This window comes from Rhodnius prolixus, unplaced genomic scaffold (assembly GCF_049639745.1).
Source record: "Rhodnius prolixus isolate KJV_2025 unplaced genomic scaffold, Rpr scaffold_4, whole genome shotgun sequence".
NCBI classification, from domain to species: Eukaryota; Metazoa; Arthropoda; class Insecta; order Hemiptera; family Reduviidae; genus Rhodnius; species Rhodnius prolixus.
In genome coordinates, this window is record NW_027411614.1 from 11,351,841 (window position 1) to 11,364,367 (window position 12,527).

The window sequence follows — 12,527 nt, forward strand, 5'->3', positions numbered from 1 at the left end:
GATTAGTAAGGAATGCCCGATTCTGAAATCCTAACAATCGAATCTGGCAATGTTTAATTGTAATTGATTGCTGGTTGAGGCCGTGTTATTAATTACAACGGTAATAATAATAATTACAATTACCAAGAGATAGATGTATTCTTAAGGAGCTCACTGATCTGCATAAAGTAATCAGGAACACAAGTTACAGTTTCAATTGGCTTTTTTTTTATTTAAAAGGAAGGTTGCAATGTAATGATAAGATTCACAAGTCATCTAGGGCTGATGCCTTGCCTAAGTGACAGCCCTTTTTTTTTGTCATGGTTAAATATTATATGTATAGCAAGAAATGAGTTTAATTTGGTTAATTTCGGTGCCAGTGGCACTCTTCTTGATTCGAAAGTATCGTGAATCTAAATGGGGACTCTACAAAGAACAGAAGATATTGAAATACAAAATATTTTTAGTAACAGGAGGAAATTCAGGATTAGGAAAAGAAACCGTTAAGGAACTAGCATCTCGCGAAGCGACAGTCATAGTGGCTTGTCGTGATTTGCAAAAAGCTAAGAAAGTCATCGCAGAAATAAGATCTGAGATCAGGAGTGGAGAATTGGTGAGCAGAATTTGTGTACAAAGTTTTCTTAGCATGTTATTGAAGTGTAATTTTATAATCCTTGTTAGCTCCCAAATCCATAGATGTATCATTTTAAAATTTTTCAACTAATTGGTCTGAACAACTTTAGAATTTCACCTTTGAATGTGAAATAAATGTTAATCAATTTACATACATTAGTTTGCGAAGGCTATGCCTCTCAATCTCCTAAGAATAGCAGATTAATCCTGATTGTTAATAGGAAAATTTCACTTAAAATTTCAGATACCAATGGAAATTGATTTGGCTTCCTTTGATTCAATCAGGCAGTTCTGTAACGAAATCAAAGTTAGATTTCCTCAGATTGACGTACTCATAAATAACGCCGGAGTTACTATTCCGCATGAGACAGATCAAAATTTAAAAACAAAAGATGGATATGAGATCAATTTTGGCACTAATCATTTAGGGCACTTTCTTTTGACTAATCTTTTAATAGACAACTTGAAACAGTCAGCACCAAGCAGGTGAGTTGAAACATAAAATGAAATTATTTCTGATTTATTTCTGTTTTTATTTTTTTTTCAATTAACCATTCTAATTTTAGGATTGTAATTGTTTCATCAAAACTTCATGAGAGGGGAACAATTGATTTCTACAACCTGCAGGGGGAAAAGGGTTATCCATCAGGTCTAATGAATCCGGCTTATAATAATTCGAAATTGGCAAATATTTATTTTTGTCGCGAATTAGCTAAAAAACTTCCAGAAGGTGTAGAAACGTATGCTCTGTGTCCTGGACTTTGTTATACTTCTATTTTCCGCCATATCCAAATGAAATGGTATCAATATCTTCTTTTCGCACCTGTAGCATTTATTTTTATGAAAAGTGCTAATCAAGTGAGTATGTTTTATTGCTAAACTATATATGTATTAATAATTTATTTAATGAACAGCTTACTTTTGACTTGATGAAAAGTAACAATTTATGTGTACATATAAAAATAAAAATCTCATTAGTAACACGTATCCTCTGCCAAACTGCCCAAATCATCTCAAACTGGCTTCTGTTTACCTGATCCAATATATTTCAACCTAGGAAGTTCTTTTAAATAAAATAAAATGTTTTTTATGTCTCTTAAATATTCTTAGTGAAGAATCGTTGGATCGTTTATAAACCTGGATTGAAACACCAAGAAGAATTAGTTTCATTTATTTAAAGGATAGCTATTAGAAACCTTAGTACTTATTCATGAACAAATGAATATGATACAATTTGTAATAAAAACTTCAATATAATACATCTTTCTATCAGATATGAGTTCTTTATATCTGCGTAGCAATAATGACTATTGGAAATATGGTGGGACGGATAATATCGTTGATTTTAACTGTCGAAGCACGCATGTTTATGGTATCCCTGACCAATTTCATCTATCATCAGAGGTAGAATAATCAGTTTGGTATATAAATTTCTACTTCATTTAAGTTACCGTCCCTGTATTCTGGAAGAGTAGTGCGAGAGGGTAACGTAAGCGAAGTCGAAATCTCTACATCAAACTGATTAAGCTACCTCTGTTGATGGATCAAAGTCCGAAACCGGTCAGGGATATTATTTATAATAACATGAGTGCTCTTCCCAGCTCCAGTAGTATAAGGAAATAAGAAGAGCTAAGAAAGTGGGCGCTAATGACCAAGAAGTCGATGCGCCGAAAAAAAAAAAAAAAAACATGAGTGCTAATCATTTAAAATTAAAGTAAATCATATAAAATTAAATATTAAGTAAGTAATTAAAGTAAAGGTGTAATAATGGACTGTTTGGATTTTTTTGTCCAATTTAGCGGAGATATTATAAGCATACATTTATTTTCAGGGCTGTCAGACAATATTATATTGTGCACTATCTGACGAAGTCACTGGAAAATCTGGAAAAATATTTCGTGATTGCAAGTTATATGAATCATCACATAAATTTGATGATAGCGTGCAGCTTAAGTTATGGGAAGTAAGTGAGAAATTAACGAAATTGAAATAGTTTATGTAGCAAATGTAATATAAGCAAATATATTTCTTTTTTTTATTTTGTCTTTCATTCGCATTTATTTATTCTTGCATGAGAATCTGTTTTTACCTTTCAATAACAGTACCTAGTCAGTGATATTATTTAAAAATGGATATTGAAGTATATTTGAGTAATGCGCTTAGAGATGGTTCCAGCAAAACTTAAAAATTTTAGTTGTCCCCCATATAAGAAGTCTTTATCAGGACTAATTAATAAGGTAAATTATTTTGTGTTACAGATAAAATGAATCATACAATTCATTTTTTTTTTTTTTTTTTTTTTGACAGCAATAAAATTATTTGCATGTGAACTTGTAGCCTTAATGATCCACTGAAAAGAACATAACAGATTTGGGATCAAAGTTCTTGATCAAGGTTGAAGCGGTAGGGGCAGGTCTCTCGCAACTTAATTTTTCTGGAAATTTCACACATTGGCGAGTATTGTTGAAAGATACCTTTCCTCGACTAAACACTTCCTTTACTTCAGTTTTTTATTTATTATCGCAGGCTTCACTCTCTTTGGTGGCAACTCTGTAATGCTGATTATACCAGACACTACTCGGACAGAAAGCGACTGAAACCAAAAATCGTACCAATTAAACAAGAATATTTTGTGTAGTATTTATTTATTTTTGTAAGGCAGAAAGTAGCTGTCGGACAATATAAGAGTTTTTTCTTCTTTTCAAAATAGTAAATGTAAAATTCTTAAAAAAACAAATTTAGAATAAATTAACCATAAATCTACACCAGGCTTATATATTTATAATACACGGAAAAGCAGACTTCAAGAATACATATATATTTTTTTTTTATTTTTTAAATGGAAGACAGTATTTAATATTTTGAATAGATAAAACATTTAGATATGTATTTTACCTGCTTGAAATTTAAAAAAATAATATTTACTGGAATTCACAGGAACACATTTATTTGCTGATAAAACGTTATCATGTTCAGATTTTTTTTTGAGCTACATTGAAATTTAAAGAAAGAAGAAAAATGAAAATATAATGTTTGAAAAAACGGAATTTAATATTAAGTATTAACGAGTAAAATTTAAAAAAAAAAGCGAGACAGAGATGTAAAGCGTGCAGTTATCCTGATCAAGTATAATTGACAATTTACTAGAACATACAGCAGTGCCAGAAATTTTATCTTGAAAATTACAATTATAGCAATCTAATTTTAATATTATTTGAATTTCTTGATACCAACATTATTTAAAATTGTCAACAATTTTGCATTACTAATTTAGATATCTCAAAATAGGTAAATGAATATACAAATTCAACAGTTATTTAAAGTTTTTAATAACTTTTCTGTATTTTATATTTATAAAATATCAACTCTTTTAATGATCTACTGAACGAATTTGTACAGAAAATATTTTCATTAAATTTTTGCCAATGTGAAGTTAAAAAAATATACCTTTCTATCAACAATAATAAAATCAATTATAATTTCAAAAAAATAATTAATGAATAATTTAAATTTATTTATGGGTTATTTTGTGTAAGTTTTTCTGTTTTGATATTCTTGGTTTTTTCCTGTTAAAATTTGGCACTTGCTTTATAAATGACTGTTTCTTATGAATTTTTCTTATTTTGTTGACAAAAAAGGGCATTACTTATTTTTAAAAAGAATCTTTAAACTGTATATCTGAATAAGATTGGTACTGTTCTCATTTTAGGAAAAAGATAGTAAAGAGTAAAAGTAATACTAATTTTTTTCCGATGGTTTTTACGTCCAATCACCAAGATAGGTGTCTTGGACAGAGGCGACTATTAAACGTACTTTACTATAAACTTCATATTACTCTAAATAAAATCAGCGAGTTGGTCATTAAATCAGCTTTAATTTGACGAAACGTTGGCGAAAACATTTTGAATTTCCACATATATGACCGAATTGTCGCAAATATAAATACGTAACTTAAAAAATTAATAAAGTAATGCCTATTTTTTCAGGCGAGCTTTACGTCCGACTACCTAATTAAATAATCAATAATTAGACCATGTGATAATTAAGTTTGAATATTTTAAAATGATAAAAATTTATTTTTTAAATAGATTTTTCTGCATACTGCGTTTCTGTTATGCAAATGTATTTACTATATAATGTTAAGTATTCTTAGAGCTCAGATTTAGAGATAAGAATTAGAAACCTGATTAGAAAGGTCATAGGGAACTTTTCTCCATATATTTCATTACTTCCCTTCACGTTATATATCTGGACTTAAAATACTACATCCAATATTAAATACACGATTATGAATTTTTTAAATTTTAAAATATTGATTCACAATTATCTTTGCTAATGTTGCCTATTTATTTCAATAATGTGCTATTGTTCCTAAACTTTATGGCAAGCAATGATTTAATTGCCTAAGTAAATATGTAACTCTTTATGACCTTTAAAATGACATTATAATAAGATTCAATATATATACATTGCAATCGTGGTCAATTAGAAATCAATTTAAATCACTAATAATTTTGAATAACGCTTAACATTTGAATATAATTGTACTGGCCATATCAAAGGATTGTTATATTTTTATCAAACCTCAGATTCTTGGTAAATTTGGTACATAATTTTTCTATTTTAACCATGCAATTCTTTAGCTCCTAATTGTTTCACAATTGTATAATTCTTGTTAGACCAGAAAGACTGACTAGATGGCCAAACAGTGTCATTGAGATTATGTTTATTCATTTTTCTACCGCAAAAATAGACGAGATTAAAATTATATTTAACTATCACTTAGATGTGGAAAGCGAAAAAAGTAGCAAATGGTATACTAATTTCTTCTTTTTTTTTTATTAAAAAAAAAATCCATTAATTTTCATTTCTTTTAAGATTTACATTCAAACTACATTTTTTGGAGTATAAAATGAAGTTTTGAGTTTAGAGGAACTCTGCCAGTCAAATGAGCAATATATAATATTTCAAACATATTGCACATTTTAACTTTTTACATTTGCCACAAACTTCTTATAGTCTCTAATTTGAAGAGACAACAATTCTGAACGAATCAAATAAGGCTTGCATCCTCAAGCACTGCAAGAGCAAAGTTTCAATTTAGGTAAAAAACCATTTGCGCGATAAACAACCTAGTTCAAGTGCAATATGTGAAATTAAAAATTTGCTTTGAAATGAGTTTACCATAACTGAGGTTAACATTTATGTCATAAAATTAGCTCTTCACTTTCGAATTGTTTATAATCAAAATATGTGAGAGATTAATGTATCAAAAAATATAACTCTGTTGATGAATCATTAGGGCAAAACGTTTTATAATAAGAAAGATAAAAATAAGACTTGAAAGCCCGATCATGAATTTACTAGAGTTTAAAATCTACTCTTTTTTTTTAATAGGATTACATTTTTTTTTTTTTTGCTTTATTAAACTAGAGAAGAATTTTTTATTTTTATTTTGTTAATGTCCATTTAATAAAATTATATCACTGATTTTTTTTGTTCATTAATTTTTTATTTTTAAATAAAAGTAAAATAACATTATTTGAATCAAATCAAATATCAAGTTTACTAAAATTTCGTTTTTCCAGAGAGTTACCACTATTAGGAAAACCCCTCAGTCACCTGTGATACTCTTTCTGTTTCATTATCAAACTGCAATTTTTAATGGCAAGATTGAGCTCGTACAGATTTTTCTTTTATAATTTATACTATATAGTTTATCTGGGCAGTTAAAGGCAATTGGACCAAAACCTTAAAATATTATTTTCGAGATTAGCCACTAACAATCGGTTAGGAGCCAAATTCAAAAACAAATATTGTCCAAATTTTGATCTTTTCTAAAAGACCCAGCACTGCCACTCATCTTTTATTCCATAAATAAAAGTTTTCCTTTCATTAATTCAGAATTTAAAATAAATGTCATCAGAGTCATGAAAACTAAAATGATTTATTTTTATTTTTAGCCTTTATTTGTTTCATTGAAAGCGCGTAATATGTGAGGTAATTGGCGTATGGAGCCTTTTTCGCTGCACTATCGCTCCAGACAGTTTTCTCTCGTTACTTAAGTACTGTAACTCTGTCCATCACCAGAGAGAGCTATAAGATGCTCGGAAGTGAAAATGAAAAGCCGACAGCTGGATATGAACCATCATTTGGAAATCCAGTGTACTAAATACTGGGCTAATTCCTGGCTATTTTCTGTATAATAAAGTACAACTGGCTTGGGGCGATGTTATTCATTCACAACCAGGTAAGTGCATCAAAAAATTTGTTCGTTACATTAAACAAATACTTTTTTAAAAAATAATAACGATTTTGCTTCAAACTTGTTTTTGTAAGGTCTTACCAACCATTTGGACTTCATTATAAAAGTTAAAATCATTAATAAGCATAATGCATATCTTGGCCACTATTACAAAAGTATACAAGAACAAGAATTTAAATGACAGTAACGACTTTCGACCACTTTAGTCGTTTGTAATACTGTAATGGCAATACTTATTTTATTATTCCCTACCTCAGTTATTTAAATCAGAACAGTTTAGGAATTAATTACTCAAAGTTTACCTTTTCCTTTTTCTTCAGACAAAAGTTGTGAAATAACTCGTTCAATTTTCATTAGAGTACGAGTATGTAACCCATAAATTTATGCAACAGAGTTCAGAAACAATAAAACAATCTTTGAAACTCTTTAAGATGCAACCAATTAAAAATGTAAACTTTTCTCAACATTTAAGCAATATTAATATTTATCTCTTTTTTACTATCCCATTTTTCAGTACTTTTATTCCATGGTATCGTAAGATACTTTTTCAATATTGAAATAACGATATACGGCGTAGCCAACAATTGTCAACAGACATGCAGAGGCCAGCATACTGCCAACAATTAGTGGAGCTGTTTCACTTCTGTATGTCCCAGCACCGGTCGATGAACATTTATACTCTGTAAATTTGCAAAAACAATAACTAATAAAAGTTAGTAATTAAAAATTAATTTGTTACAATCTACAGGATAATTGCTATAAATGTGCAAAACAAAATTATTTACCAGGGCCAAATTCGTCGTTCTTAAAAATAAACGGTTCCAATTGCAACTTTCTGAGGAAGACAGTGGCGGTAGTATCTGTGTCTGGACTACTTAATTTAACTTCAATTTCTCTGTCACACACGTAAGATTTTCCAACAGGCGTAGGGAACAATAACTGGCCTTGATTGGGATCAGTTGATAGAATATATGTTCTACCTGGAAAAAAGTTTAAAATTATTTGCTTGGTATCCGATTATTAGTAATATGAAAGATATATTGAGTTAAGTTAATATTTCTATCTTAAAATTAGTTAACATGGTCTCTTTTTAAGTGCCCCTCATAAATTACAGCTTATTGTTACGCACTCTTACAGCCGATTGCAAGTTAATTATCTTTTTAAATAATTTCTATTTTCACTATACAGGGTGTCCCAAGGAATATGGATAACGACTTTTTCTCGGAAACTAAGATAGCTAGAAAAAAAACTAAAAAATACGTGTTCCCTTAGTTTTTTTTGTTAGAAATCCAAATTTAATTTGTAAATTTTTTTCGGTGCTTCCAGAAGCGAGATACAGGCACCAACTTCATTTTTTCAAATGGGGAGGTGAGGTTTACTGCTTTCTAATACACATTTTCAAAATAACAGAAGGAAGTAATACCGCTAGTATCCGATCAAACAAATCAAATTGGTCAAGAGTAGGTTTAAGCGCATAAGAATCGAATAAAAATTTCTTCATAAAAATGGTTGATTGTTGTAAGGAAATAAGATTTGAGTAAAATTTACAAAATACAATCTAGACCCATTTTTGTTTTCTAAATGATGCAGCAAACATTAATATATTAAAGTTTAAACATTTACTTCAAACTAGCAAATGTTAATTCATATTAACCTGGATTTTTTATGTGCGCAAAGAACTGATCAGCAGAATCAAATTTCAATTCCATTTTTGAGACAAACCATCTTTCTCCACCCGGTGTCTGAAAATAAAACATTACTCATGCTTACCTGATCATTATTTAAATATTTTCCCATAAAATGATTAGAAATCAATCATTTGGTTTATTATTTGGGATCTATTTTTAAGACATTTGTTAAGATAAGACAAGAGATCACACACTACCTTTGAAAAATACATCATTAGCACAAAAGATTTCCACTTTAGGATTAGAGTTTCCTTATCTTCATCTTTACAATCTCCCTTAACTGTGGCCGATGCTGGTACAAAACTGTCAACTTCCTAAAAATGAACAGTTTATAATAAAAAATATTATAATTTTATTGATTATAGCTGAATATACCATCTGAACCCTTCTGCTTCATTAATTCGAGTTTTGATAAATATTTTGCAATTAAAAAAAAAAATTATAAATAGAAAAAGAAGATGTTATGTAAAAAACGTTTAAAGTTGAATCGGGACAACAGCAACAACAAAAGCTGTTAAGTTTATTTCATTAATCATTAAATACCTATTTAACTATTTGACATGACCTATCAGAGAGAGTCTGCCCCTCTCAGTAAGACAGGCAAACTCCAATGTTGAGGTTCTCACACTATACATGATTTTATAGTGAAAAGAAACATTTTAACAATAACTAAATTAATAAATAAATAACTAAATTAATACTAAGATTAATCCTAAATGGCTTCTCTCCTTTAAGAGAATGTAAGTTCTTCCACTATCAGCTTTCCATCAGCAAACAGAAGTGTTGAAGGATATCTACCACACGATTTTTATTAAAATTAACAAATTAAAGAACTTTTAAATAACATATATTTTTTCATTTAAGTTCCGTTGATCTTGGGTCTGGATTAAATAGTTATTGGCTCAACAAAAAAAACTATATTTCTATTTCAGTTATAAGATTCTGGTTTTTTATTATTAACAAGTGACCGACGGATTTTTTTTTTTTTTTTTTTTTTTGTAATCCAGATTTCCAATTTCCATAAGCTGAATGCCATAACCGACGACTAGAGAATCGTAAGTTTAATGACTATTTTTTCAAGACCTGCAGCTGGTGCTAATGATCTATCTTATCTGCAGCTGTGCTAAACACTAAAAGAATAGGATCAACTCACCATAATATAATACCAAGAAATTACTGTAGGTCCCAGACTTACGAATCGCTTTTCTATTCTCTTATCAACAGCTCTCGTTTCTAAGGATTACTGTTATTACAAATAAAGCAATTACTCATTAACTTTCATAAGAAAGTTGGAAAGAAGGAATGAAATCATTTTTGGCCAGAAAGGGAGTGGCTGACAATTGAATCCAATAACTGGTTTTTGAAAACCAGTTAAAACAAAAAACAAAACAAAAAAATCAACAACAAATTTGCCTGATACTAATATCTCTTTTGGATGTTATCGTTATGATTAAAAAATAATATTAACTTACCAATACTTCATCCAATTTGGTAACATATGTGAATCCTACTAAGGCATCCACCACTAAGAGGATACAAGTTCCTCCGCTATCAGCTTTCCATCTGTAAACAGCTGTGGACGTTCCCAATGTTGAAGGAGTATCTAACAAAAAACATTTTTAAAAACTAAAAAAATTAAAGATAAAGAAAAGAAACATCGTCTTCCTTAAAAAAATAATTACTTGTAGTATTAGCTCTGTTGTTCAATTCTTTGCTCCTCTCTGTCTTTCTATCTTTGAAATTAGCTATTTCTAGTCTTTTCTGCACAAATAGTAAAACGACAAAATTTTTAAAGCTAATGAAGTAACAGCATTTTAAAGATTCCTGCTAGAAGTTGTTATTCATATTTATTTGAGCAATCCACCTTACGGCTTACTTCAATTCGTACGAAATACATAGGCAATCCATACGAAACGTACTATTTTAAAAGTCATGTGTTTGCGAATATAAATTAAATAAATATAATTTTTAAATTAACCCAATAATAAGACTAGGGAAAAATACATTACATCTAATCGTCTTGGCGATGCTGATTGTTCAGGAACTACATCGTCTTGTTCCTCAATTTTAGGTGCTTCTTGCAATGTTATCTTTGCTATTGCAGCTGACAGCACTAAATCAAATTAATTAATTACACAAAAAAAAAATTCCATTAAAATCAAGCAAAAATTACAAAGTCTGGAAGTCAATCTAAACTAAAAAAACAAATTTGCTAAAAAAGTAATTACTTACAAGTGACTAGAAACAAAACAGACATATTTTTGGCCATGATTATGCTTATTCACTAATTTTTGAAAAGGCACAACCTATACAAATAAAAACGAATTGAAGTTAGCAAAGATCAATATGTAGGATGCGGAGGAGTGAATCCATTTGTTGCCTTTAATTGTTGTTTTTCTCAACTCAGTTGGGAAGATTATTGCAAGATTAAAACTTATGAATGATCTGTTGAATAACTTTTTTTTTCTATTATATTTTATATTGCAGATAATTATTATTAAATAGTTTAATATTCGTTTTTCTGTAGTTATTTTAAAACGCACCCCTATTAATGATGCACCACTCGTAGGATAGCAGCACTAGTAGACTAATGAAAGAAAGGAGGGAAGCTCAATTCAATTAGTCAAAGAAAACTTTCTACTATTTTTTTTTGTTTTTAACAAATTCACGCTTACATAGACTTTTACAGACAGTTATAAATTTAGTGGGGTCTGCGTAACTTAAGAGCTACGGAGATTAAATGACGGATTGGTGTACAATGTTAATTAAAAAATAAATAATTATTATACACAATTTTTAATAACCAGTTCACTCTTATTGTCTTGGTAAAACTATAATTTTTCAAATCAATTTTTTTTTTCCCCCACTTTATTTGTATATTTACAACTGCAACAATTGTTGCATCAAGTAAATTTGATCTTATTGGTTCAGTTCTCTTGAAAAGTCATGGTTAGAGCAATCACCCACTGGTGAACTCTTCCACAATGATTTAATCACAACAGATCTCTAGGTCATTTTCGCTTCAAGCGACGAGGAGGATTGTCGGGAAGGTGAGGAGAGTTGTTGGACAAGAGGGTTAGGATGGAGAGCTAGGAGGCTGTGAAATTTACGGTAGCGAGACTTTATTAGGTCAGTGACGAAAGGGATGTGAAATCCATTTTAAAATGTTAAAACGGCCAAAATGAGATATCGCTACAATAATGACTACCGAATAAGTGACAGAATAAATAGTTCAGCACTTGGCAATGTTTGGACTAAAAAAGTATTATTATTTAAAATGAAATGCAATGGGATTTTGAGGCGTACTAAAAAGTTTGAAAATGAATGAAAACAAATGAATCCTAAACTATTATTAAGAAAGCAATAGAAATATTAGCGAAAAAGAATGTACCTGGAAACTCCTGAAAGCGATGAGACTCCAGAAGCTAATTATGTTAATGTTATGTCACCTTTAAGCAACAAATATCTATTTATTCCATGTGTTATGGATTTTTAGAAGGTATCTTGACACACAAAGGTAGTCTAATAATAGCTTGTTTCTCAGGCGCAGTATAACCAAATTAGTTGTCTTGGACGGGCGGGATTAACATATCTTGTTGATATTTTTAAACAAATTTAAGCATACTTAGTTGGGGACCTCTCAAAAAACAAGTCCGGGCTCATAACCATTACAACACGTAATTAAACGTGTACTAGACTGAAAATGTGACTATCCTTTTGCTAGTAAGAAATTTCCAGGGCAGGAATCAGATTAGTGTTGAGGCTAAGATTTTTAAATTTAATAAACTTGTTTTTCAGTTGTTGTTTTAAACTTAGATGAAGTTACATAACTTTTCGGAACTGTTTACGCACTTAGTCAGGAACTTCTACGAGAATTAAGAGCCGAATTTATAATTTTATTTAACAAATACATATGCGGAGGTTTTACGGTTGCAATGTTACCTATATAGAAGCTACTGGGT

The 12,527-nt window shown here is 29.8% G+C and overlaps 2 protein-coding genes across 2 annotated transcripts; one reads left to right on the forward strand and one right to left on the reverse strand.

Annotated features, from left to right (window-relative positions):
- The first annotated feature begins 92 nt into the window (after nucleotides 1-92).
- On the forward strand, nucleotides 93-2,662 carry LOC141456398 (retinol dehydrogenase 14-like). The gene is made up of 4 exons (XM_074132344.1): nucleotides 93-592; nucleotides 857-1,098; nucleotides 1,179-1,470; nucleotides 2,444-2,662. The coding sequence occupies exons 1-4, from the start codon at nucleotides 329-331 to the stop codon at nucleotides 2,603-2,605; spliced, it is 960 nt and encodes a 319-aa protein (XP_073988445.1). The 5' UTR covers nucleotides 93-328; the 3' UTR covers nucleotides 2,606-2,662.
- Nucleotides 2,663-3,240: 578 nt separating this feature from the next.
- On the reverse strand, nucleotides 3,241-11,124 carry LOC141456399 (lysosome-associated membrane glycoprotein 5). The gene is made up of 8 exons (XM_074132346.1): nucleotides 10,798-11,124; nucleotides 10,575-10,678; nucleotides 10,248-10,326; nucleotides 10,038-10,168; nucleotides 8,763-8,879; nucleotides 8,532-8,619; nucleotides 7,663-7,857; nucleotides 3,241-7,557 (listed from the first exon to the last, which is right to left on the reverse strand). The coding sequence occupies exons 1-8, from the start codon at nucleotides 10,832-10,834 to the stop codon at nucleotides 7,397-7,399; spliced, it is 912 nt and encodes a 303-aa protein (XP_073988447.1). The 5' UTR covers nucleotides 10,835-11,124; the 3' UTR covers nucleotides 3,241-7,396.
- Between the last annotated feature and the right edge of the window lie 1,403 nt (nucleotides 11,125-12,527).

Bases quoted from the DNA above. Each gene is read 5' to 3' on its own strand.
- LOC141456398 (XM_074132344.1), top strand. From the start codon at position 329: ATGAGTTTAATTTGGTTAATTTCGGTGCCAGTGGCACTCTTCTTGATT. The intron at 1,099-1,178 runs GTGAGTTGAAAC...TTCTAATTTTAG, and splicing joins AAACAGTCAGCACCAAGCAG to GATTGTAATTGTTTCATCAA. The intron at 1,471-2,443 runs GTGAGTATGTTT...ATTTATTTTCAG, and splicing joins TTATGAAAAGTGCTAATCAA to GGCTGTCAGACAATATTATA.
- LOC141456399 (XM_074132346.1), bottom strand. From the start codon at position 10,834: ATGGCCAAAAATATGTCTGTTTTGTTTCTAGTCACTT. The intron at 10,679-10,797 runs GTAAGTAATTAC...AATTTGATTTAG, and splicing joins TGTTTTGTTTCTAGTCACTT to TGCTGTCAGCTGCAATAGCA. The intron at 10,169-10,247 runs GTAATTATTTTT...GTTTTTTGTTAG, and splicing joins CAACAGAGCTAATACTACAA to ATACTCCTTCAACATTGGGA.